This window comes from Cuculus canorus, chromosome 4, assembly GCF_017976375.1.
Source record: "Cuculus canorus isolate bCucCan1 chromosome 4, bCucCan1.pri, whole genome shotgun sequence".
NCBI classification, from domain to species: domain Eukaryota; kingdom Metazoa; phylum Chordata; class Aves; order Cuculiformes; family Cuculidae; genus Cuculus; species Cuculus canorus.
This window is the reverse complement of record NC_071404.1, coordinates 26,381,404-26,404,391: the sequence shown is the minus strand read 5'-3', so window position 1 is coordinate 26,404,391 and position 22,988 is coordinate 26,381,404. Positions and strand designations below refer to the sequence as shown.

At 34.5% G+C, this 22,988-nt stretch overlaps 1 protein-coding gene across 2 annotated transcripts in view; it reads right to left on the bottom strand.

Annotated features, from left to right (window-relative positions):
- Positions 1-1,675: 1,675 nt before the first annotated feature.
- SLC30A9 (solute carrier family 30 member 9) overlaps positions 1,676-22,988 on the bottom strand; it is a 38,516-nt gene continuing 17,203 nt past the window's right edge. Inside the window, exons 9-18 of one of the 2 annotated variants that reach the window (XM_054066501.1) lie at positions 22,117-22,219; positions 19,235-19,290; positions 17,748-17,883; positions 17,012-17,051; positions 16,498-16,569; positions 15,948-16,055; positions 14,564-14,729; positions 8,943-9,072; positions 6,491-6,604; positions 1,676-4,997 (exon numbers count right to left, since the gene is read on the bottom strand). In XM_054066501.1, coding sequence (XP_053922476.1) covers positions 4,953-4,997; positions 6,491-6,604; positions 8,943-9,072; positions 14,564-14,729; positions 15,948-16,055; positions 16,498-16,569; positions 17,012-17,051; positions 17,748-17,883; positions 19,235-19,290; positions 22,117-22,219 — 970 coding nt within the window. In that variant the 3' untranslated portion in view covers positions 1,676-4,952. The remainder of the gene's footprint in view (positions 4,998-6,490; positions 6,605-8,942; positions 9,073-14,563; positions 14,730-15,947; positions 16,056-16,497; positions 16,570-17,011; positions 17,052-17,747; positions 17,884-19,234; positions 19,291-22,116; positions 22,220-22,988) is intronic. The other variant, XR_008449900.1, reaches the window with a different exon arrangement.

Genomic DNA, 22,988 nt, shown 5'->3' with positions numbered 1-22,988 from the left:
GGAATAATCACCCAAATATATGAATATTGTTGAAAGAAAGAGGATATCGTACTACAGTTTTATGCATTCTAATTAAATACAATTTCTTCCTGTTCTTTTCCTCTCCAATTATAATTCCTTCTTTCTGGCAATGTTTTTTAGACTGTGTTCTTCTTTTCCTATTCCCAAGTGCTCAGCATCTCAGTGTTTTCTCTTCCTTGTATTCTTTTCTTTTTACCATACACTTTGTTACGGTTTCTTTTCTTTTGCTTCAGCAAAACCTGATTGACTGCAGTTTCTGTAGTCCATACAACCACTCAGAGCTCCTGTAATATTTTATTTTCCTCAAAGGACACACATTTCAAAAATCTGACTATTGTGCTTTAAAGCTTGGATTCCTATTTCTTTTTACACATAGTAAAGAAATAGTCTACTTCTGATCTTTATTATTTGTGTCTCACTAACATGAAAGGAAAAGTGACTTATTTAACCTACACGAGTCCTCCCCAAAAAAATATTTTGGTACACTTCAGCTTCTCCCTTACTTTAAATTAAGCAAGTAAACTGCAAAAGAAATGTTAGTTATATTCTCTATTCAGAGCTAACAATAAGAACAGAAGCAGCACAACACTTAAGCTAGAAGAAAAAGAGCACATTGTCATTTTACATTCACTTCTGCAATGCAAGCCTCAGGCATGCACAGAAGTTTGGGGTTTGTACAGGAGTCAATATTAATCAATTGTTCTATTCTATCAAGCCAAAATGTCTTTAGAATATATGATGATAAACCAAAATACTTCTCTTTCAAATCTTAAACAATATGCCTCTGTGTATTCTTTTGTAAGCAACACATTAACTTCAGAAAAAAAGATTACTTGAGAATTTAAAAAAATTTTCATACTTTCAAGACACAAAAGCCTAAAATTCTTCGCAGGAAGCCTGTATTGGATGCACTCATCATTACTAGAGGTAATTCCATAATGACTTATCTTTTTTTCTGTAACAAAGAAAAAAAATGCACCTATAATGATAACAAATAAGGAAAACACAGAATTGCAATCAGTGTATCACCTATACAAAATATAACTAAAACTCTTCCCCATGCTTCCACTTACCAAAGGGGCACAGCAAAAATCTCAACAAAAAACGAGTCTCCAGATACATCTGAAAAAACTGCACACCTGACAACCAGAAAAGTCCAGTAGTTCTGGCTAACACGATTTGTAGCTTTCAAAACAGCAATCACTACTGTCAACTATCAGTGAACAAGAAGTACTGTACAAAATCCAACGAGCAAGAGTAGCTTCTGGCCCTGCTATTAAAAACAGAAGATGCACATAATGGCTTTTTCGTCTAAAAGATATTTAAAAAATAATGACATTTTGAATGGGAATTCCAGGAAAGAGAACATCAGAGGCTAAAAAACCTTCAGCTTAAGTCAGAGAGGATAAAGGATGCAACCTGTCCTTAAAACTATGTTCTCCTGTTTCCTCAGTCCCTGCTAGTTCTAGACAAGAACACACCGTAGTCTCTGCAGTAAGAGTAGTCCACTACTACAATATGCTTATTAAATGGTTTAGAAAGTGGAACGGTAAAGGGAAACCACAACAAATATTGAATTCCTCAGTGTATAAAGGAGACAGTTTAGACTTAAAATCAATTCACGAGGGAAAGACATTCACTTCAGAATTTTATCTTCTACAGAAAAACAAATTCTATATGAAAATACATTGTTATCATTATTTTTCAGCCAACTTTGACTTACAATACATCAAGATCACTCAGTATACTGGAACACCATGGCAATTTTTTCAAACATCGCAACTTTGACAGAATTATAAAACACTGTGTAACACGTACGCAATCCTTCATAAAGCAGAGGGCAGCAGTACTTTGAACACAATTTGAAAAAAACAGAACTTGCAAGGCCAGCCTACAAAAATTAATTATTTTAAAAGACCATAATTGAAAAGATCCTAGGATACAACTCTATTGTTATTTAAATCCTCACTTCTCCTTACAATCCTTTTCCTTAAAACCAATTTAAAAGAAACATTACGTAATTGCATTTGTGATAAATAAAAAATGTGTTCCTCCACACTTTATAAGTTTTCTTTAATTCTGAGGATTCTATCATGTAAAGCTAAACATTTTCCCCAAAAACACTAAATAAAAAGTAAATAAGTACTGGACCCACTTCACCTGAAGTTTCAGACCATGAGAACAGTTTAAAAAAATAAAAAGGCAGTAAAAATGTCAAAACTGTAGCAATCTGGAAACTAAAATATATATTAAAATGTAACAGCTTGGAATTACATTTCCTTTCCAACCTCATAGGTTCACAATGAATCAATACTTTCATCCAACTGCAAGACACAAACTTACAAGCTACTGCCAAAACCAGTCCACCTGCCTCTTACTGCTTTACAGTTGCCTAGTTTGAGGACTCAGTTCTAATCTTAAAAATGACAGTGTGACTAGGTACCCAAAAACATTTATGTTCTAGCTTCTTAAATTGAACATATTGTGATGCTATAATCAATAACATAACTGGGAGACAAGGATCTGAATTTTAATCTTAGAACACAAACAGAAGGTGTGTGGATGGCTATGCTTCTGACTCAGATAAGGAAATTAATATCAGGATTCATATGAATTACACTTCTGATGAAAAAGGAATATAAACTCATGCCTCCTCTTAAACAAGATATTGGAACACTTTCAGTATTGAGAAAACATTTACTAACCTCTCAGTGAAATTTCTGCCACACTGAGTACATACCAACACTACTCATTCATCAGTAATTCCAGCACACAAACCACCTGAATCACACCGGTTGTCTCCACTAACTTCCCCAGCAAGAACATTTTATCAGTTTTACTTCTCTTCAAGTTTTTAAGATTTCTGGACTAATGGGTTTATTCAAATTCAAGATCCATATAAATATACTAGGAATAAGAAAGGAGGCTATGCATTATCAGATTCCAGTGCTCTTCATTAATAAGACTAACACCAGCAGAGTGCAGACTGAGATGAGCTGAAGTTTATATGAAAGGGCAAGAAGAAAGGTAAATAATAATACAATGTGCTAAAATATGTCTATTTACTTGATACAGCACACTTCCAAATTATTTTTAAACTGCATTTCATCAGGCTTAAATATACTAACTAGTTCTACAATAGAAGAAAACCAGATAAAGTAAGTCTTCTTTTGGACTTGTCATAATAAGCTAATATGCTACAATGAAGCCACCAGCAAAGAGGGATTATGAACAATGGTACCAAAAAGATCTCTTCACTCAAAATTACTGTAACTAAAGTCCTGTCTGTAACTAAATTCTGGAATGTTTTTCTACTTAAAATGACCAGCATGTGAAGTGCTTTGCAGTTCTCAAAAGGCATGATATTTTAAATTCTCATAATTCACTGATAAGTGACATTTAATATGAAAAAAAAGCATTCTATAAAGCTTTTAGTCAAATCTGGATGTATTGGTCTCAAAAATTATTTGCTGCAATACTTATAATTTAACCCTAAATTGATTTTTGAAGACTTTTTGTTTCATATCACCATTTCTTCTTTCAGCAAGTTATTCATTACTCAACATGTGAGTCACTACAAGAGACTTATTACCACCTCTCATCCATGTGCAATTACCATTTTACTGAAACATATTAAAGTGCATAAAGGATTTTCCTCAGAGTTATTTATATGCAGTTATTTCACTTATATTTCAACTTGCATGATCAGTATTCATGGTCTTATTAAACACCAGATCTCAAAGAATATGGTACACCTTGGGTACCTACTGCAGAAAGCCTTCCAGTTGATTACATACAGTGCTAGAATTGCACATTTCAAAGTTATATGCTCTAAGCGCTTATCTCAGGATTGATGAGGACCACTGACAGAATTACTTTACTTTCCCAAACAAGCAAGGTCAATTCTTAAAAAGAAACACAAAGTGGTTTAGAATTCAGATAACAGATAAAGCCTAGAGGTAAATAAATTAAAAATATAACGTATTCATTTAACCATAAATAGTTCTAATACATTTGTTACTATAGTAACTTGCAAATACAACTCATACACCTTCTAGCAAAGACCATATCTGGCAATATAGTCTATTAGAAGTATAATAAAAGCCAAAAATGTCAGGCAATTTTTAATAAGCACTACTATAAATGGCTCCCAGATTACATCTGAAGATATTCACAAATAAAAGTGTCGAAGTAGGCGGGGAAAAAAAAGAACAAATTTAAACAGCGGAAGTTCACTGAAATATCTACACAGTATTTTGTTCACAGTAACTTAACATACTCTGGCTAACCACACACAGCTGACTCCACTGAGGAGAAAAATATAATTTTTCTGAAGTGTGGCTGGTAATTACAACAACGGCAAAAAGCAAGTTTCCAGGTCATGGTACTTGAGAGAAGGCCAGCGCCTGTTTGAAAGAATTTATCTCATAGAAAAGAAAAACTGTGAAACAATTACACAGTTGAAATATTACAATTAGTTTAAGGTTGGCAGGTTCCACTGGAACAAACTCTTCCTAGCTAATCTTAATATCTCCCAAGAACCTTTAATGATATCTTGAAAGAAACTAAAGAAGTGCAAACTGACTGCAAAGGGACACATGGAAAAACTAAGTGTGTTGTGTATTTTCAGGCAGCTACATTTGCCTAACTTAACCTCAACTCTTAAGTTCTGAATTGCAGTAAATATACTCTGACAGACTCTCCTGTGGAATTTAGATCAAGTAGATTTTTAAAACTGATTTTGCCATGGAAATTTCTGTCTGCAACTCTGATGCTCTTCCAGAAACAGAAACAGTGCTAACACTCCAGGAAGACTACACCAAAAGTAAGCGAGGTATGGTACTGAGGTCACTGCAATTTCAGAAGATTTTCAGTCCTTCATGTGACTTCTTTCCAAAATGGTAGCAACCTGAAGATTTCTTCTGCCAAGTCTATAGTATCTCCAAATCCACATGACGAACATCAGGATTTCGTTGCTGAAATAATTTTTTTAAATAAATTACTGAAAATATTCAAACACATTTTTGCACATTGATACAAATAACGTAAGATGCTGTTATCTATAACTAGATAACAAATACCCTTTTCTGGTAACAAAGGGACTATTTTAAAGCAGGAACTATTCTAAAATGAAGAACAGCTTCAACAAGCATCGCTGATACTACAAGCAGTTATTTGAAGCTAAGTCATCTTTTTTATTTCACAAATACTTTTCAACACCATAAATTACTTCTTATGCTTTATAAAGCACGAAACAGCTCTCTTGATTATGAAAAGGGAGTTAGTTTTTATATAAAACTGTCAAAATAAATGTATACCTACCCACCTCACTTTAAGAAAGTTTTAACAGATCTCTTTCCTGAATAATGGACAAGATTGCTGAAATATTTGTTCTATGCCATTGAAGCTATTTATAAAAATTCAAAATACTGTTTCTATTAAGAAATATGCATTTTCTGATATTGTAGAAATATGTTATAATCATTACATGGACTGTATAATCAATGAGAGGTTTACTGAAAGTCACCGACTTCAAAGTCATCCAGCATGTGAAACTGACTGGGATATTTAGTAAAGAATATTCAACAGCAACACAATTGTTGAAATCCCTGCCTGTACCAAAAAACAGTATTCAAGTTTATAAAGTAGTCACCACCCTACTCCTCAAAAAACACGAAGAACTGGATCTGCTGGTGCAATTAAACTCAAAAACAGTATTTTGATTTTTAAACAACACCACTCTAGGGACAGAAACAAAAATATATTTATCAAATGTATTAAACAAGGACAGACAAGCTCTTGAGCAGTGTCTCCTGAGGACCAGGAAAGGCAGTCACCACAGGATTGTATGTGTCTGACAGGCAGCATACTCATAATTCTGTATCCATGCCAGGAAAGGTAAGATTAACAGGCATAATGTAATTACAAAATTAAAAAAGGAAATAATCCTCTGTTGCATCAGTCAAAGGATATTTAGACTGTAGAATGGGAAAAAAATGACAAGAAAGTTACGATAGGCTTATAACAGAAGCAAACACCGTACTACTTCAACAAGAGCGAAAATGTTTAGTAAAGCCCTCATCACACAACAATATATTTGATACAATGCTAAGTACCATAATAATACATATATATAATTTGCTTCTTCACAACCAAAACAAAATTCACAGACTGCAAATAAGCTGACATTTTGAGAAGACAGTAACAAAGACATAATCAGGTCTCATTCACAAAAATATTGTTCAAGAGTGGTATGAAACTGAACAAAATACATAATAAGTGGATCAGTGGCAAAGCAAAGGTTTGCTGCTGCTCAGAAATTAGTTAACAATACTACAGCAAGAAAATTTGCATTGCGATTATCAACCTCATCCCCTCTCCCATATTCACAAAACAAAAAGTAGATGCAGTAGTATTGTTTAAAATAAATCACAGAACAAGCACTCCCTAATAAGCAGATAAATTTTACCTTTAGGTCTTTCTCAAGTCTGTCTACTTCAGCTCCCAATGTGTCAATGATATTCTCACCATGCTTAAGCATGAAGGCTTCTAATTCTTCAAGGGTTTTCACTTGTTGAATTTCCTAGGAAGAAATCAAATTTAAGAGGTTGAGATGTGGAAAAGAAAAGAGTAACAAAACAAAGGGTCCTGACACATTTCAAGTTTGGGTGTGGGGGACAACACACAACAATCAAACATTTTTCAGCTTTTGCCATTTCCTTTCAAAATGTCACCTGTTTTTACATTTCAGACACAGAGGAGCAGCATCTATTCAATGAAAACAGCTGGCTTACCATTACACCTGCACTTGATATAAAACCTTCTAACTTTAATGGATTCCCTCCTTTATTTTCCAAATAAGTTTAGAGGACTTCAATGATTTTCTAAAAGTTTCTGCGGTAGCCCTTGCTCTCAGCATGACAAAGCAGGACAGCCCTGTGTATTCTTTTCTCATTTTCATACATTCTTGCTATTCCATTACACTGTTACTCTGGGCATCACATTTCTAACTCATCTGAAAATACACAAGGATTACTATGAATGCCGCTGTAAATACTGCTCCTGTATACTATCAGAAAAGTTAAAAGGTGGTTGATAGAACTCAGACTAGGAGACCCATAGCATACAAAACTGAAGGAAGACAGGATGCTATGCTTCTCTCTCCAAAAAAAGCAGAGAACATCAGAGGCACCAAAGCAGGCATTACAGCATTGTTGTGAGCTTTCCTTAGGAGGTCTCACACCAAGCTGGCCGGAAGCCATTTACCCTGCAGTATCTCAGCCGCAGGTTAGGTGATACAGCTCCAGTATGCTTAGAACAAACAGCTTATTACTAACAGACAAAGCAATCATTAAATAGCTAATTCTTCTTGTGTATACAACTACAACACAACACCACTTTCCTCCCCCCCATCATTACCCTAAAGCTGAAAAGGAATAATGTAATTGAGTGAGTTTAAATGATATCCCAACCACAGTAATCTATGACTAGAATCACAGCATGTCTACAAGAAAAAGAAACAAAATTAACCTGGATGACAGAATTCCAACAAATACTTTGCAAGTTTAGCAAGAGTAATGTTGATAATACAGCATCAATAGTTGAAATAGCCAGTTATTTGAAAAATTATAGAGCCGAAGGCAAGCACTATGTCTACACTCGACTTCAGGTGGCTGAGTCCTGCTTCTGAAAGCAGCTATCCTTCAATAATAGTTTTATAGCTGACACAAGGTTCCTACACAAAACTACAATGATCTGTGTAAGAAACAGTTGCCAACCTGGAAACAGTCAGGAAGAACTTTCCCAACAATATCAGTTGGAAAAAATAGTTAAAAGTTGTATGCAATCATGAAAGGGAATCATGGGTATAGAACAAAAGCTAACAAATCCTCTGAAAAGTAGCACACTAAACAGCTGCAAAAGCGAAGCAACTCAGGCTTAGCAATATAAAACCAAGCAAATCTGCAGTGTCTCAGTTATAAAAAGCCGATAGCACTCTTCCTCTCAAAAATGTATTAAAATAGAAATCCAATACATGAACAGATCACTGCACTATATATATAATATACATACATTCTTATTTTGACATTAAAGGGCATTTTTAAACATTGAAACACTAATGGTTTAAAAAATTACAGTAATTTAAATGTAAACTCTGATAACTTCTAAATCATGTTTAATGGCCAGACAAAATGCAGATATATGGCACATCTACTTTTCAGTTTGAAAGGGTAGCAAAGAAAGAAATTGTCCAGGTACACAAATAACAAACATTCTTTACTTCACATTTCATAGCTTTGCCACATAGAATCCAGCTGAAAGCAGTTTTGCCTTTCTATTTTGAAGAGAGGAACTAAGAAAACCTAATGTGAACAACATTAAAATCAAAGACAGACAGTTAAGGGTGGCTAATTGTTAAACACTGACAAAATGCTAAGACGTGATACAAGCAATCTATATTCAAGCCTATTCTGAACGGCAGGATCTGTAAACCATAACACTGCATCTTCAGCACCAAAGGCAAAAATGGCTTAGACAAAAGAGATGCTTATTCTCAGGTGACAGGCTTCCAGTTTTAACTAGAGATCCTGTAATCACATAAGAATTTACTGGAAGAATTAAGTTCTCATCAAAATTATTTTAGACAAATCTGAATTTTCTAACAAAAGAACTGAATAAAAAATACCTGCCCTCTTACCCAGGACCTACTCAACCCAGAAGGCAAGTATTTCAGCAGCACATAGTTACCATTCCACATACAGATATTTAACACACCAACACAAAGTAAAAACACCTGCAAGTCTTCAAAATTAAGAAGTGGAATGCATCTCACCTACTTGAAAATCTTGGGTTTAGACATACTTGAAACTGGAAAGTAAATATCAAATATGGGAAGTTACAAAATATTTTTTTAAACATACTTGGAGCAGCTGTTCAATGTCTTGTTTTTCCAGGTAAGAACGAGTTACAACTCGTCCATCAAAGTCTACTTCTGCCTTGAATCTCACTTTGCTCATTCCCATGTCTGTGGCTTTAACATCATGAATTGCTCTGAAACACATAATTTTTAATGAAAATGTAGAAGAACATAAAACAAACACCTAGCTAGTTTGAATTCTGATGTAACAACGTCACATTAAAATGATGACGTAATTTAAAATGAACATTGCTTTTGACTAAGGTATACTCATTTTGTCACCACCCACTTCCATTAAATACTGGTTTATATTTCACCAGTTATACCACTTCCACAGGTATCTGCTACACCAACACATCTACAAACTGCTTGCTGAAATAGAAGACTGACCATAAGAAGCATCGCAGATTTAGGGCTTGACTGATAGTATAAAAAAACCACTCCCACTCCACAGAAAGCAATAACTTCCCTATTCTGACTTAAACTCTTAAGTTCAATTTATTTGCTATGGCACACAAGTTTTAGTGCATATACATATACATGACTCTACTTAACACTCTTTAAGTACTCTCAGTTCTGAGGTAAGGAACACTAATTTATTGTCCATTACTGAAAGCACACATGGTAATTATAGAAGTGTCCTTTCCTAGATAACTACAATTTGTAAAGGCATGACCTTTTGGAGAATTTTCTATTCAAAGTTATATTTGATATAAAAAAAGTTATGGATATTGTGTTTGGAACTCATTTTTGATTGTACTGTAGTATGGATCATGACTAATAACACAGCTATTTGTAAATGCTGAATTAAAGGTTCATAATAGACACTAGAACATGAACATTGCAGTACGTTTACATTTTTCATCCTACGAAAACTTGTTTTTCTACGGCACAGTTTTGTTCCAGTTTCTTAGACAAACTTAGTGACATGTGAGTATAGGTAATAAATGGAGAACTCTCTTTTTCAGGGATAATAATATAGGAAATAATGTAGTAAACTATTTTTTTTTTAATTACATTAACACAAACTTTGTTTATATTTAAAGCCAAGTAGAATTCAAAATTGCCACTGCAGAGTAAGCTTCCACATTTTTTTATCAAGGCCAGAGAAACAGTGGGGATTAGGATATGGAACATAAATCACAAGATTAAGTTTCACATTTTTGGAATTTTTTTCTTCTGACATTTCCAAAGCAAAATGAGGATCTGAGGTCACCTACAAAATATTCTAAACACCTTGGTTTTATTAAGAAAAAAAATGCAATATGAAATTTTTTTTAAATTTTAACACAAAATTTAGACTCAACAATAAAGCTCACTTGATGGAAAGTACTAAACCTTTTTGCTCCCCCACTCACTTTAAGTTGTGCAGTTCTACAGCCTTTTTAAATTTTTAAAGTTTTACAGCCTTTTTAAACTTTTGCCCTTTGTCTTAAAAAAATGCATTTTTCCCAACTGGAAATGTTTCTTCTCATCTGAATGTTTATAAATTAGAATTAGCTTCACAGTGGGTGTAGGAAGAAAGTAGAAGGCACAGATTTTGGAATAAGCCTGCTAGAATGAGCGGCCTACAAAGAACAGGAGGCAGAAATTTAAAATGAACAGTCACAGGAAATTTTTATGGAATATTTCTTGTAATACTCAGGGTGGGGGAAGTGTAAGCACACTAAAAAAAGAAATACAACACAAACTAAATATAGAGACACCAAGAAAAACATCTTAGTAAATACATAAGCAGATTAGAAGAACTATCAGCTTACTGGCAGCAATAGAGAATTTCCAATTCCAATGAAATTTACACAGCTATCCTGTGGGAAGCTACCAAATCCAAACAGTATTAACTGCAACAACCTAACTGGCAACAAACTACCTCCTTACACAAGAGGGTACTTAAGATAACGGATGTGGTTCGATGAGAGTTATTGAAGAGAATTTGAACCCATGTGATTCAAAAATGTTGAAGATATATCAAGTGCCTATCAGAGCTAAGCAATAAGATAACAAGAGATATTTGAGATTCTCATTAAGCAGTAACTTGATAACGAAATGCAGTGGAATGCAAATGTGAAGGAAAAAAAAGTCTACCTTACTGGTTATAATCTGTTCAGGAAAGATAAGAAAGTAAGTCAGGATGAGAAAAATCACTAATAATTCAAAAATATAAACGTGCATGCTAAAATTTAATCTACAAAGCTTGCTTGCTTATGGAAGCTTCTGGATGGCTAGCAGACATCATTAATTCAAACTAGGGAAAAGAGAAAGTTTCACACTAAAGAAAAATTTGTCAGAGGATGCCAAGCTATTGGTTTTCAGCCATCAGCTGTAATGCTTTTTTTTTCCCCTCCATACCACGACAGATTTTCCAGCAGCACAACTACCCAATAGCTATTACAATGAAGTAAAAATTAAAGAAGAAATTGTCACTAAGAATAGTTTACGTCTAGGGATCTGTGATTACATTCCATAAGAATAGATAAGGACAGTCTGTACCACAGCATATATTTTATTTCACGGTTCCAAAAGCCTAATTTCCTACACTTCAGTTAAGCTTAACACAAGAAAAATTTTGGCATCCCAAAGGTGTGAATTAGAAAAGAAATGAATGTTATCACTGTTGAGAAATGAATGTTTGTGTAGCAAAAAATAAAATAAAATCATTTTCCAGCTGAGAACATCTCTTATTGAAAGACCATTCTGGATCACAAAAAAAATGTGCTACATCTAGAAAAAGAAAAATTAAAAGGGAAATAGCCATGAGCCTAAAAAAAAATTATGAAGTCCAGAAAGCTGATAGAGGAGAGGCATTAAAAGAAAGGTATCTGTGATACAAACTAACATCTTTTTAGGTACAGCAGAAACAAAGGATAACCTGGAAAAAAGCCTGCTACTAGATGGAAATAGCAAAATCATTACTAACGATACAAAATAGGCAGAAACATTGCAATAGGCATTGTTTTCTTGATCTAAAAAAGCAAAAATATATTTATTACAACAAAGCATTTCTCTATTAGTAGCAGAGAAGCATACGGGATATCTAAAAGGAAAAATGCTTCTAATTTAGCAGGCTTCATAACTTGCATTCAAGAGTAAAAATAACTACAAACAACTTCGAAAGCAAACTAATTTTCATCCTGCAATACTGATGAGAAATAAAAAAAGACAAGATTAAAAACATTGTGCCAAAACTTAAGAATGGCAAATGAAGCAAATCATTTAACTAAATACAACTTCACCTGACAATCCAAGGCAAAAGAGAGAAAAAAGTGCGGAAAAAAAAATATTATGAGTATGAATTCCAGTCATTCCACTACCTGGTAAAAAAAAAATAAATAAATTAGCTGAAAAAGAGAGATTATTTATTTTAGTACAGAAGTTAGTATTGCCTGATAAATCAAATTCTTGATAACTATCAGCAGAGCATGATGTTCAGGCAAGCTACTGCTGGAATACTAAGTTATAAAGGTGGCGGTGGTAATGGGAGGCAGAAATCAGAACTTCTGGAACCTTTGGTCTGTTTGCATCTATAATACCTTCTGATAAATACTAAGTGATTCTCTAATATACGTATGTCCCTTCATATTTGGCAGAAAACCCTGAAAAGGAAGATTACAAATTCTCCCCAAAAGAACAAGACTGTTCTGGGAAGCAGCAATTGCAAAAAGGATTGCAATGAGAACTCAAGTACAATTTGACAGCTGAAGACCCTGAAAAGCTGAAATAAAAAGAACACGTCTTAGTCACAGTTGCAGAGACTTTTACATTTGGTGTCAGTAGGAAAAGATGTAAGATTAGGACATACTACCACACAAACCCATTTAAGCAAATTGGAGAGTTTTAAAATGCAACAAAATGTGTAAGTCTGATAAGCCCAAAGCTATGGTGATGAAAACGTACAAGTGGCCCTCTGAAGAAATACTTGATGCTAAAAGACTGCCTCATTTCACAAGAAGAAGTTGAAAACAAGCAAAACAAAAACCCCTAACTAACCAACATTTGGAATAAGAAAAAAAATATAGAGTATTTTTTCCCTGATTTATGCCTAGTTACAAGCAAGGGGATATACGTTAACATCTCAGAGAATTCTGAAATGAAGACCAGGTGTTTTATTAGAAGATGTAAATTAATCAAGCTCAAGATATTAGGGTTGTTACAAGAAGAACTTTGTCAAAGACGTGTACTAAAAGGAATCAAAGCACATAATGTAATTGACCTAAGAAAGAGATCACTCAAGACAAAGTGAATACAGGTCATACAAATAGGATTGTGAGAAGTACCTGAACATATACTAAAGTACATGTGAGAAGTACCTGAACATATACTAAAGTACATGTGAGAAGTACCTAAAAAAGTAATTCTAACCTTAAAAGAAACCCGCACTTTCTTATCGATTCTTCACTTTTTTTTATTGTTTGTGCTTTTTTAAAATTGTTACTTGTGGTATTAAAAAATTGTCTACAGCAAAAAGGAAACTAACTGAGTCTGCTCTGCTGAGAGGCTATAGCCATCTACAAAATGGAACAAAATATAAAATTGTCCTTGGCACAGGAGAAATTTTATGATTCCAGCCCAAGACAAGCCAAAGCTACCCGTGCGCTTTAGAAAAAAGGAATAGAGAAGTCATATACAAATAACCACATGAACTCACCTACTCTAACACACCACTATTGGCACATGCTGCACCATTCTGAGTAATCCAGGGCCACCACAAATATTTTAACAGAGTTTAGTTACTGATGTGAAAATTCTAGCACAATCCCATTCCAAAATAAGGATCTTGTTTAGCTTTTGGAATGAAGCGAATGTTGTTCAGACCTTTTGCTTTCAACTGAGATAATGCAGCACTCAGCTTCTCAAGAATTCTGGTGTTAACTAATGGGCTTGGTTTTTTTTACTAGGCAGAAAAAGTAAGCACTAAAATACTCCAGCTGATTCACACAGAAATACATTCCTGAACACAGATTAACAAGTAAACAAAAAGAGAGTTGTTCCTAAATCAAGGTTAATAGGTTTACTGTAAGTTAAAATAGCTACTTGAAAAACATTTAAGAAAGATTTCAGAGTTATGATGAGCTATAAGTTTATTTCACTGCAAAATGTGATTTCCAAAGAAAGAGAAATTAGCATTTGAGTTCATTCTGTAAACATTCTAACATATAGAATCTTTTACATCATAATACTACTGCAGCTCTTCAGTGCCAACTACTACAGAATTCCAGACACTGAATATTAGCAGTAACAAAATGTAAATATCTAAGTGTTAATAAACTATAAAAGCAACATAACAGAATCATTTCATGCATTTAAAAATAGTTTCAAGTTTGTGATGGCTTTCTCATTAAGTCACTGTCAACTCCTGTAAATAATCTAACTGTTAGAACATATTTGCAATTTTATTTCACCTGTGAGACATCTGAGGTGTACGAGTATTCACTTATTGAAATTTTTAGCACAGAAATAGAAGTTAGCAATAATAAGGATTCTAAAATCTCAATACAGAAGAATCGACCCTATAAATAAAAAAATCTCACCAGTTTTGTCTCATTTAAAGCATTCTAACTATTTTTTCCAAGTTATTTTCCTGCTTTTTGTTGTTCTTAGTAGAGATTGAGCTGAAAAGATTCTTACCTTACGACAGGATCACTTTCTAGCAGCTCGGTGAGTCGCTGCAGTTGTTCAGGTTGAATGGATCGTCCCAGCAGGGCTTCAGTGTTAGTGTAGATTAGAAATGCTGACACTGTTCCTAACAAAGTTCCGACACCTAAAGACCCCACACTGTCATAATAAGGGTTTCCTAAACAAGACATGTCAAATTAGTTTCAAAGAGCACTTCTAAAACATAGTAGATAATTCAGATTTCACACCTAAAGAAGTACGTAGTTTAGGCGGGTTTTTTTTTAGTTTTTCAGTTTTTGCTATTTGGTGGCATTTTTGTTTTATTTGGATTTTGGGGCAATTTCAATGCATTGGCAATTCTTTCCTAGTGAGGAACAAGATGAAGCTGGAAGAAAACAAGTTATCTTAAGATAAATCTCAAGTCCCTCCTGTTTCCTGCAGGACTAATAAATGAATAAACTCTTGCTAGCTATTTTCTCTGTACAGATACACTTTTATTAATATAAAATTACATACACCTAAACACAGGGAGTAGCACAATAGTCTGTCCTAATAACTCAAATTAGCAAGTATTAACCATTTCTGGAATACAGTAATTACATAATAAGCTTTAAACACATTCATTCATATTCACATTTGTAGAAGCAGTAATATACTTTTAACTTCATGAAGGAAACTAGAAATGGAATGAAAACCTACAAAACTTTTACTCATTAGAAGCCACAAACAAACAAAATAACCATATTTGGTTTTAAACAACTGAAAAGCCAAAGTCTGCATAAAACCAGACAAATAATCGCCCCTCTTTAGAAAATGTAACTGCAGCAAAGACAGACTTCAAATCAGCTGCCATATAGATCATCCTAACTGCATGAATTAGGTTTGCCACACTGTTCAGGAGTAGATATTGTAATCTGAACGTAACACTAATACCACTGCATCTCAATAGGAAGGAAGGAACTGCTTAAATCCTCCTACATGCAGATGGAGCTGCACACCACCGAATAAGGAAGCTCAAATTATGTAATTCAACCACAGCACAAAGTAGTTTACATAACTGACTACAATAAATGTACCTTTAGTAAAAATACCTTAGTTTGTACGACAAAGGGAAGTCAGACCTATCTGCATGTACTCTTTCAAGCTTAAACTCATCAATAATAGACATAAGAAAAAAACAAAAAAAGCTTTTTTTAATTTTGAACAGTTTCAACTCAAGCCACTAGAAATCAGATCAGAGAACAGTATAAACTCCTAGAAGCTTACACAGTACAAGTATCAGAAAAAGAGTAGAGATGTATTTAAGTCAACCCATATAAACTAAATGCTTTGTGGTCATTTCATGCACAGAAGGAAATTCGCATCCTGCTTGCCTCAGTTTGAGATGGAATTTTACCTGTTAAAGAAGTCAGACCCATGCAGGCAGCAGCTATGGCCACACTCAGAACTGCTGCAGCATCCTCCAGTAACACCACATTTGTACTAGGATCACGACTCTGTACGACTGTGTATGCAACGGAAAAAAAAATTACATTGCTTTGGAAAGCTTAGCTTTACTACATTATGCACTGTATTTAAAGTACAGTAACAGCAGCAACTTAAGAAAAAAATTTCTGTAAGTATATATAGTGTAAACTGACTTTTTGCACATACTTCTTAAAGCATTCATAAATAGACAGAACAGAATCTTCTCCAAAATGTTCGAGAAGTTTAAAAGCTTATCCAGATAAATGCAAGTAGTGTAGTAAAAGTATCTAACTATTGTTACTTAAATCAACTGCTTTTCACACTAATGTGTAAAAAGTATTTGTTACTAGAACAGAAAACAGATCAACAAAGCAACGGGGAAAGGAAAACAGACAAAATTGTTTCTATTATTATGCAAACACAGGTAAATAGATTCTGTTTTAAATAACCACACACCTTATTGCTATAATGACACATACCATACTGATAAAATGACAGACCCTTGGCTCGAGCGCTCCTGCGGATTTCATTTATAGCAACAAGAAGGGTAGCTGAAATGACACCAAAGTAGTTGCTGAAAATGGTTAGAGGCAAAAAGACTTGCTTCTATTTTGAAGAGGGAATTTTTCTTTATATCATAGCAACAGATCATCAAAATGCTCTGTTTATTGATACTTTGAAAAATTACAAAGCAAAAAGTTACCCTCTTTTCTATGTGCGTCTCCCATAGAAACTGGAACAGTTATGCCCACTGATAGTTTAACACCAAAAGGGTATTTCATGTATACCTTCCAAATGATGTGTTCAACTTATTATATAGACATATGAGAAAAAAGATCCCACTTTTTTGTTTGTTTGTTTGTTTATGATACGAGTATTTGCAGGAGAGCCCAAAACTTCAGTGTTATGCAAGGATCAATTATTACTGCAATCACATTGTACTCTTAAGAGATAGCAAATATTTTTACCGAAATATTTTTTAAAACTGCATACCTCCTTCAGATACCAATGACCCTGCTAAAATGCAGTATGCCTGTGTGAAAAAAAGTCTCGATTATTATGTTATATGAATATTTATACAGATCTCTTCACCATAGACTACCCAAATGCAGCATTCCAGAACCCCATTTCCCACTGAGCCATGTAGCTGTCTCTAAACAGAAGCCCATCAACAGTATTTGAATTATGAAATATATAGCAATATAGGAAAGAAGAACCTCTTAGAAGATAAGAAGAGAAGATGCAGGGTTTAAAGCTCATTTTGCTGCAAGATCAGCTAGAGTTTAACACTATTTTTTCTTAAAACATATTTGCATTAAGGATGGTTTGAGTTAATTGTGTTAAGATTCAAACTGAGGTGAGTATTGGTCTCTTCTCCCAATAAAATGTGATAGGATGAGAAGAAATGGCCTTAAGTTGTGCCAGGGCAGGTTCAGACTGGACATTAAGAAAAATTTCTGTACTGAAAGAGTACAGGAACAGGCTGCCCAGCAAAGTGGCAGATTCACCATCCCTGGAAGTGTTCAAAAACTGCACAGATGTGGCACTTTAGAACATGGTTTAGTACACATGGTGGCACTGGGCTGACGTTTGGACTTGATGATCTCACAGTTCTTTTCCAACTTTAATGATTCTATGACTCAGAAGGTGAATGTGAATTTCAGACTGTGCTGTTACTTTCTATTAAGTCACCAATGTTAAGATACAATATTAAACAAGATAAGCTTACCCAGAGAAGAGATTCTATAGGATGAGGGTGGAGTAAACCTATGATCCCATGATACCAAGAAAGTCCTGCACCCATCATAAAAATGCCAACCCCACTAATCAGAGAGGCAATATAGCGCATGTTTGTGAAACCATACCTAGATGAAAACAAATAAAGTAGTTTAGGAAAATAAGAGGTCCGTAGCTCCACAACCATATCTCGAGATTTTTCCATTAATTTTTACATGTCTTAAATTACGGTTATACAACTGGGCATCTACTCAACACAAAACTGCTAAAATCAACCTAATCCCAGGGGGAAACTAAAAGCCACCTGGAGACGGTAATCTAGTACAAACAAGGATATCAAGCATAGTTATTTTCATAATCTGTTTTAAAACAAGCTATTTATGTAGCAGTATTAGGTCCTGTGCAGACACCGACGATTTTACTACAGCAAAATAACCAAAAATTTATGCAACTTACATTATATTGAAATGAAAAATCTTGTCTTATAGGCAGTCAGACTACATATTTTTTAAGACTAATTTAAAAGGAATCAAATCTGTGACAGTTAAGTAGTTCAGCAAACTGCAGACATTCAACATTTGCAATTTTTTAAGTGCAGTGAGAAGAGCTAAAGCAATATTATAAAAGTGTATCCTTAATCTTTTTTTTTTGTATTAGCTGCTACTAGAAACAGCACATTTCTTCAGCAACATATAAAAACCAACAGTACATAAGACTATATTGAGGAAGAAGGGGGAAAAAGTGAGAGAGGGGAAGGAGACAAAATAAATATTTAGACAAACAAGATCAAAACATTGTTCAAGTTACTTGATACTCTTAATGAATAAGAGCTTAACTAATTTTGTACACTAGACATATACTGAACTAGTGCTGAATGACTTGCCCAAACCCATGAAGTGTAAAGCAGGTCAACGCCAAGAAAGTATCTAGAGCATAGCTTCTAACTTTCAAGGAGTGGTAAGAACTTATCAACAATATCCCTATTACTCAGACAAAAACAAAGACTAGTTCAAGTCAAACACATCTCCTTACAACACAAGTAGCTGCCATGCAGAAAAGCACTTTGTTGAAAAGAGGCAGAGGATGACAGAAATTTTTTATTTTTAAAAGAATCTTATCATTCACATGAACAGTGTTTATTTAAAAGCAAAGTAAGTCTATCCCTTGGAAGAGACAGAAGAGCCCAGAAACTTCTGTGAAAAATTCTGTGAATTAAAATAATACACATTGAAAAGCGTACCACAAAAAAAAAAAAACCAAGCCCACATTAAACATAACATACATCAAAGCACTGAAGCTAAAACTTCTGCAGTTTGGAAGAAATTCCTTTTCTTATTTTACCTACCGTAAAATCAGAAACAATGCACTTCAGAAATGATACAAAACAGCAGACTAAAAAGACCAATGTGACCCACAAACAAAAACTGATGTTACTTCTACATATAATTACCAAAATCATTATTTACTCAAAAAGCTTACGGATGACTAGGGTCAGGCGTTCTTGCAGACTGACTGATGCCCAAAGCCAGCAATGCCTAATTAGGACAAAAGGAAAACATTTTTGTTAGAAGAAAAATTTAATTCAGAAACATTCTACATCAATCGAACTTGAAAGATAAAGGCAGATGCAATTCGCTGATCTGCACATATGGTTTGTTACTGATATTTTGTTAGATCTGGAATATAATCCTCAAAGTGTGTCATTTAAGTCTACGACCCCCAAAAAATTGTTAATTATACCTATATGTGCTTTGGTTTAGGGCTCAATTACTGAAACATAATAACAAGTATTAAAATGTAGACACTATAGTCAGCAGGCTGCTTTGAGGAAACAAGATTTCTCTTGTGTGTTCCTCAAAACCACACAAGCGAATATTTGAGCAAAAACACCACACATGTCCAGTGGACTATTTAACTTTCACATTTAAAAACCAGAATAGCTCTTCCACATTTAAGTGGTATACAATACTGCTACAAAACTTGGTTCATCTACAGGCACACTTAGCCAAATGAATATCACGCACGAAGAAATGTATCGGGATGCAGACTTAAACTACTATCAGTGAATTAATAGCACCCCATCTTCACTTTACAGCTGCAATAGCACAAAGATTCTGTAAAATAATATATAGAAAAACAGCAAACAAAATGTTAGTCCTCTGCTCAGTCTTTCTGGACAGACAAGCATACTAGACAACTGAAGCAAAAAGGTAGCCAAAATTATGAAATTATTTTAAAATGCTTTTTAAGATGTTAAGCCAGTTACAAGTTTCCATACATTCCTCAAATTTGGAGGAACACAAGACTGTTGCATTTTATGAGTTACAAGCTACCAAAGCCATCCTCTGGCTTGAGATGCAGAAGGGTTTCGGCCACTCAACTTCAAGTATTTGTTTGTTTCCAAAGCCTGGCTATATCAAACACCGCAACAAGAAAGATTCTCTGCATACTGGGAAAGTGGGAGACTTCACAGTCTTGTAATGAATGCCTCACGCATACTAAAGAAATAGTGGGTAAAAATAATATTAATTTTGACCCTGTGCACTATTACATGTCCAGCTCTGAGTCTGCTACAGTACTCAAAGTAGATGTGCGAGGTAAGTGGCTGCTTGGGCTGAGTGGCCCCTAAGGCAGTCTAGGAATAGAAAAAGAAAATGACATGCTCAAATTTTCATCATTATTGTACAAAGAGATGACTAAGCAAAGTCTGTCATTCTGTAACGATAAGTGACAAGAAAAGTATTTCAAATTAACATTTAACCAAAATAAGAAAGAGGTGCACTTTGTACCTCATCTTAGTTTCAGGCTCCACTTACAATCCCTGAAGCAGCACAGTTCTGCCTCACTATAACTCTTCTCTTCCAACTAATTTCTAAAGAAAACTTTAAAATCTGCATTCTGACTCGTCTGATCCTTATATCAATACAAATCAAAAAACGCTCTATTTTGTATTTTTTATTACCTGCACAAGCATTCAATAATACTTCAAGATGACAAACATACCATTATTGACCAGGTGGGGCAGGCAGCAAGGCAGAGAGGAGTGAGCATGAGGTTAGTGAGTAACCTAAACTACTCAGATTTTGGTTTGACACCACTTCCTAAGGATAAAGCTAGTCACATTATGCATATGCATTGCGACAAACAAAATTTAACCTGTCCTGGGACTTATTTCCAAATGTTTGTATATTTGACTGCTATTATACCCATATGGAAAATAATTGCAACTGAAGTATGGAACAATCAACTACAAAAAACCCAACAGTTTAGAAAAGAAGAACAGAAGTAATTGAGGCAGGCAGCTTGAAGTAATGCAAATGTAGAACAAATAGTAATTATAAACAGAAATACCAAACACCATTCAAATAGATTTTATTTATAGTTACAGGTGACTTTCTAGATTCCTTCTGCAGTTAGGTTTTCTGGACTATGCCAGTTACTTTACTCTGAGCTCATAAACCCTCCATCAAATTATTTGCATCAATATAAAAACTAAAAGAGTAGCTATAGAAACCATTAGTTGAAACCACTACTTTTGACAAGTAAATTTGCAACACAGTAACAACAGCTTTGCAGTGGGAAACAGCAGAAAGAGCTCTGGTCCTAGTAATATTTCTAAAGGAACGTGAATTTCTGAAAAAATATGCCTTCATCTGACTAGTTTGATAAAAACTGTATATAACAACAACATTAAGTGAGATCTGCTTTTGCCCCCAGGAAGCTACAAAATATACACGTATGCAATGTGCACACAGAAAAAAGTTCACACAGAGCCTGCCACACTCGGCAGGTTTTGTAATTGGAGTGACTGAAACCAGAAATTATTTAATAATAAAGTAAAACACCCACTTCCAAGTGAAAGAGTTTATATAAACACACCTTTAACACTGCTTTGCCTCAAAATTATTTTAAATGGTCATTAGATTAAGTCCTAGCATTTTTTTCCTCCTAGAATATAATTACTATGATTCCAGGGAGTACACGAACCTTACGAACAATACAACAAATGTTCACAGGTATTGAACAGGAAGAGCACAGTAAACACGCACCACAGCAGAATCTAAATGTCATTTGTAGTAAGAGTTGTAGTTAATAAACTTGGAATTTCTAGACTTCAAAACACCAGTGTTACCTATGAGCACACTTTGTAAAGAAAAGTAAAGTATTTTGTTGCGAGCTGTAGTCCTCCTAAATATAAGTTTTCATTTCTCTGGTGTTAACTATTTAGACAGTACAAGCAAACTAAAGAATACTAGTAGACTGAATTATTGCTTTTAAGTGTAATACAACTACTCTAAGTATCTCTCTTCATTCCCAAAAGATTATTGTGCTAACTTACGGAGTATGGAAGAAACACTCACCTGGTTGCATGTGTCTGCTAAAGAATGTATGGCTTCTGAAAACATACTTGCAGAACCCGTGTAAACCCAAGCAAGTAGCTTAAAGAAAAAGTTCAACCCATTTCTGGAAACAAAGAGAAAAAATAAGGTAAATAATAACAGAATATTTGGTAGTATTTTCATCAAAACCATAATCCTGCATTACCTGCCAGCAGGTAAAACTAAACATCAGTTCATTAGAGACCTGCACAGACAGATAAAGCGCACACATTTTCTGCATGGTTACTGTTTAAAAGCCTTTTCAACTAAACTCAATATGTAAAGATAAACAATTTATTTTTCCAAAATTGTTAGCTTCTACGCAGTCCTGAGTAAGTTACACTTCCTGAAAACTGCCATCACATTCACTACCTGGAACAACTAATCGCCTACCAGCAGGAGAACACAAGCCTTAACATTTCCCTTTTCTCTTTCTTCAATCCTTTGCCTCCTATGCATCCCCTTCCAATACTGTAGGTACAAGGTTCCCCACTTCAGTCTCAGTTTGAGCAACTCTCAGCAGGATACAAACATAAGACACCAGACAGGAAAACAAGGGTGTCATTAGACTGCACTGTAAAAATTATCTATGGAACTTTTCCATTAAGTTGTCCAGTGTGACTTGTCAAGTCTTTTTTAGGTTATGAGCTCACTGCAGCAAGCCCTGGGTTACGCTGTACAGAGAAAAGTAACTATTAGCACTAACGTGCAAATCTACATTCTCACCTTAAACTGCTGCTACCAGAATCAGTAGATTAATTGTTACGGTTTCATTGTAAAGAAAATCAGACTACAGGATTACAACATTCTTCTGTATTTTTATTAATACATTTGAGTGCAGCTTATTGGCAATT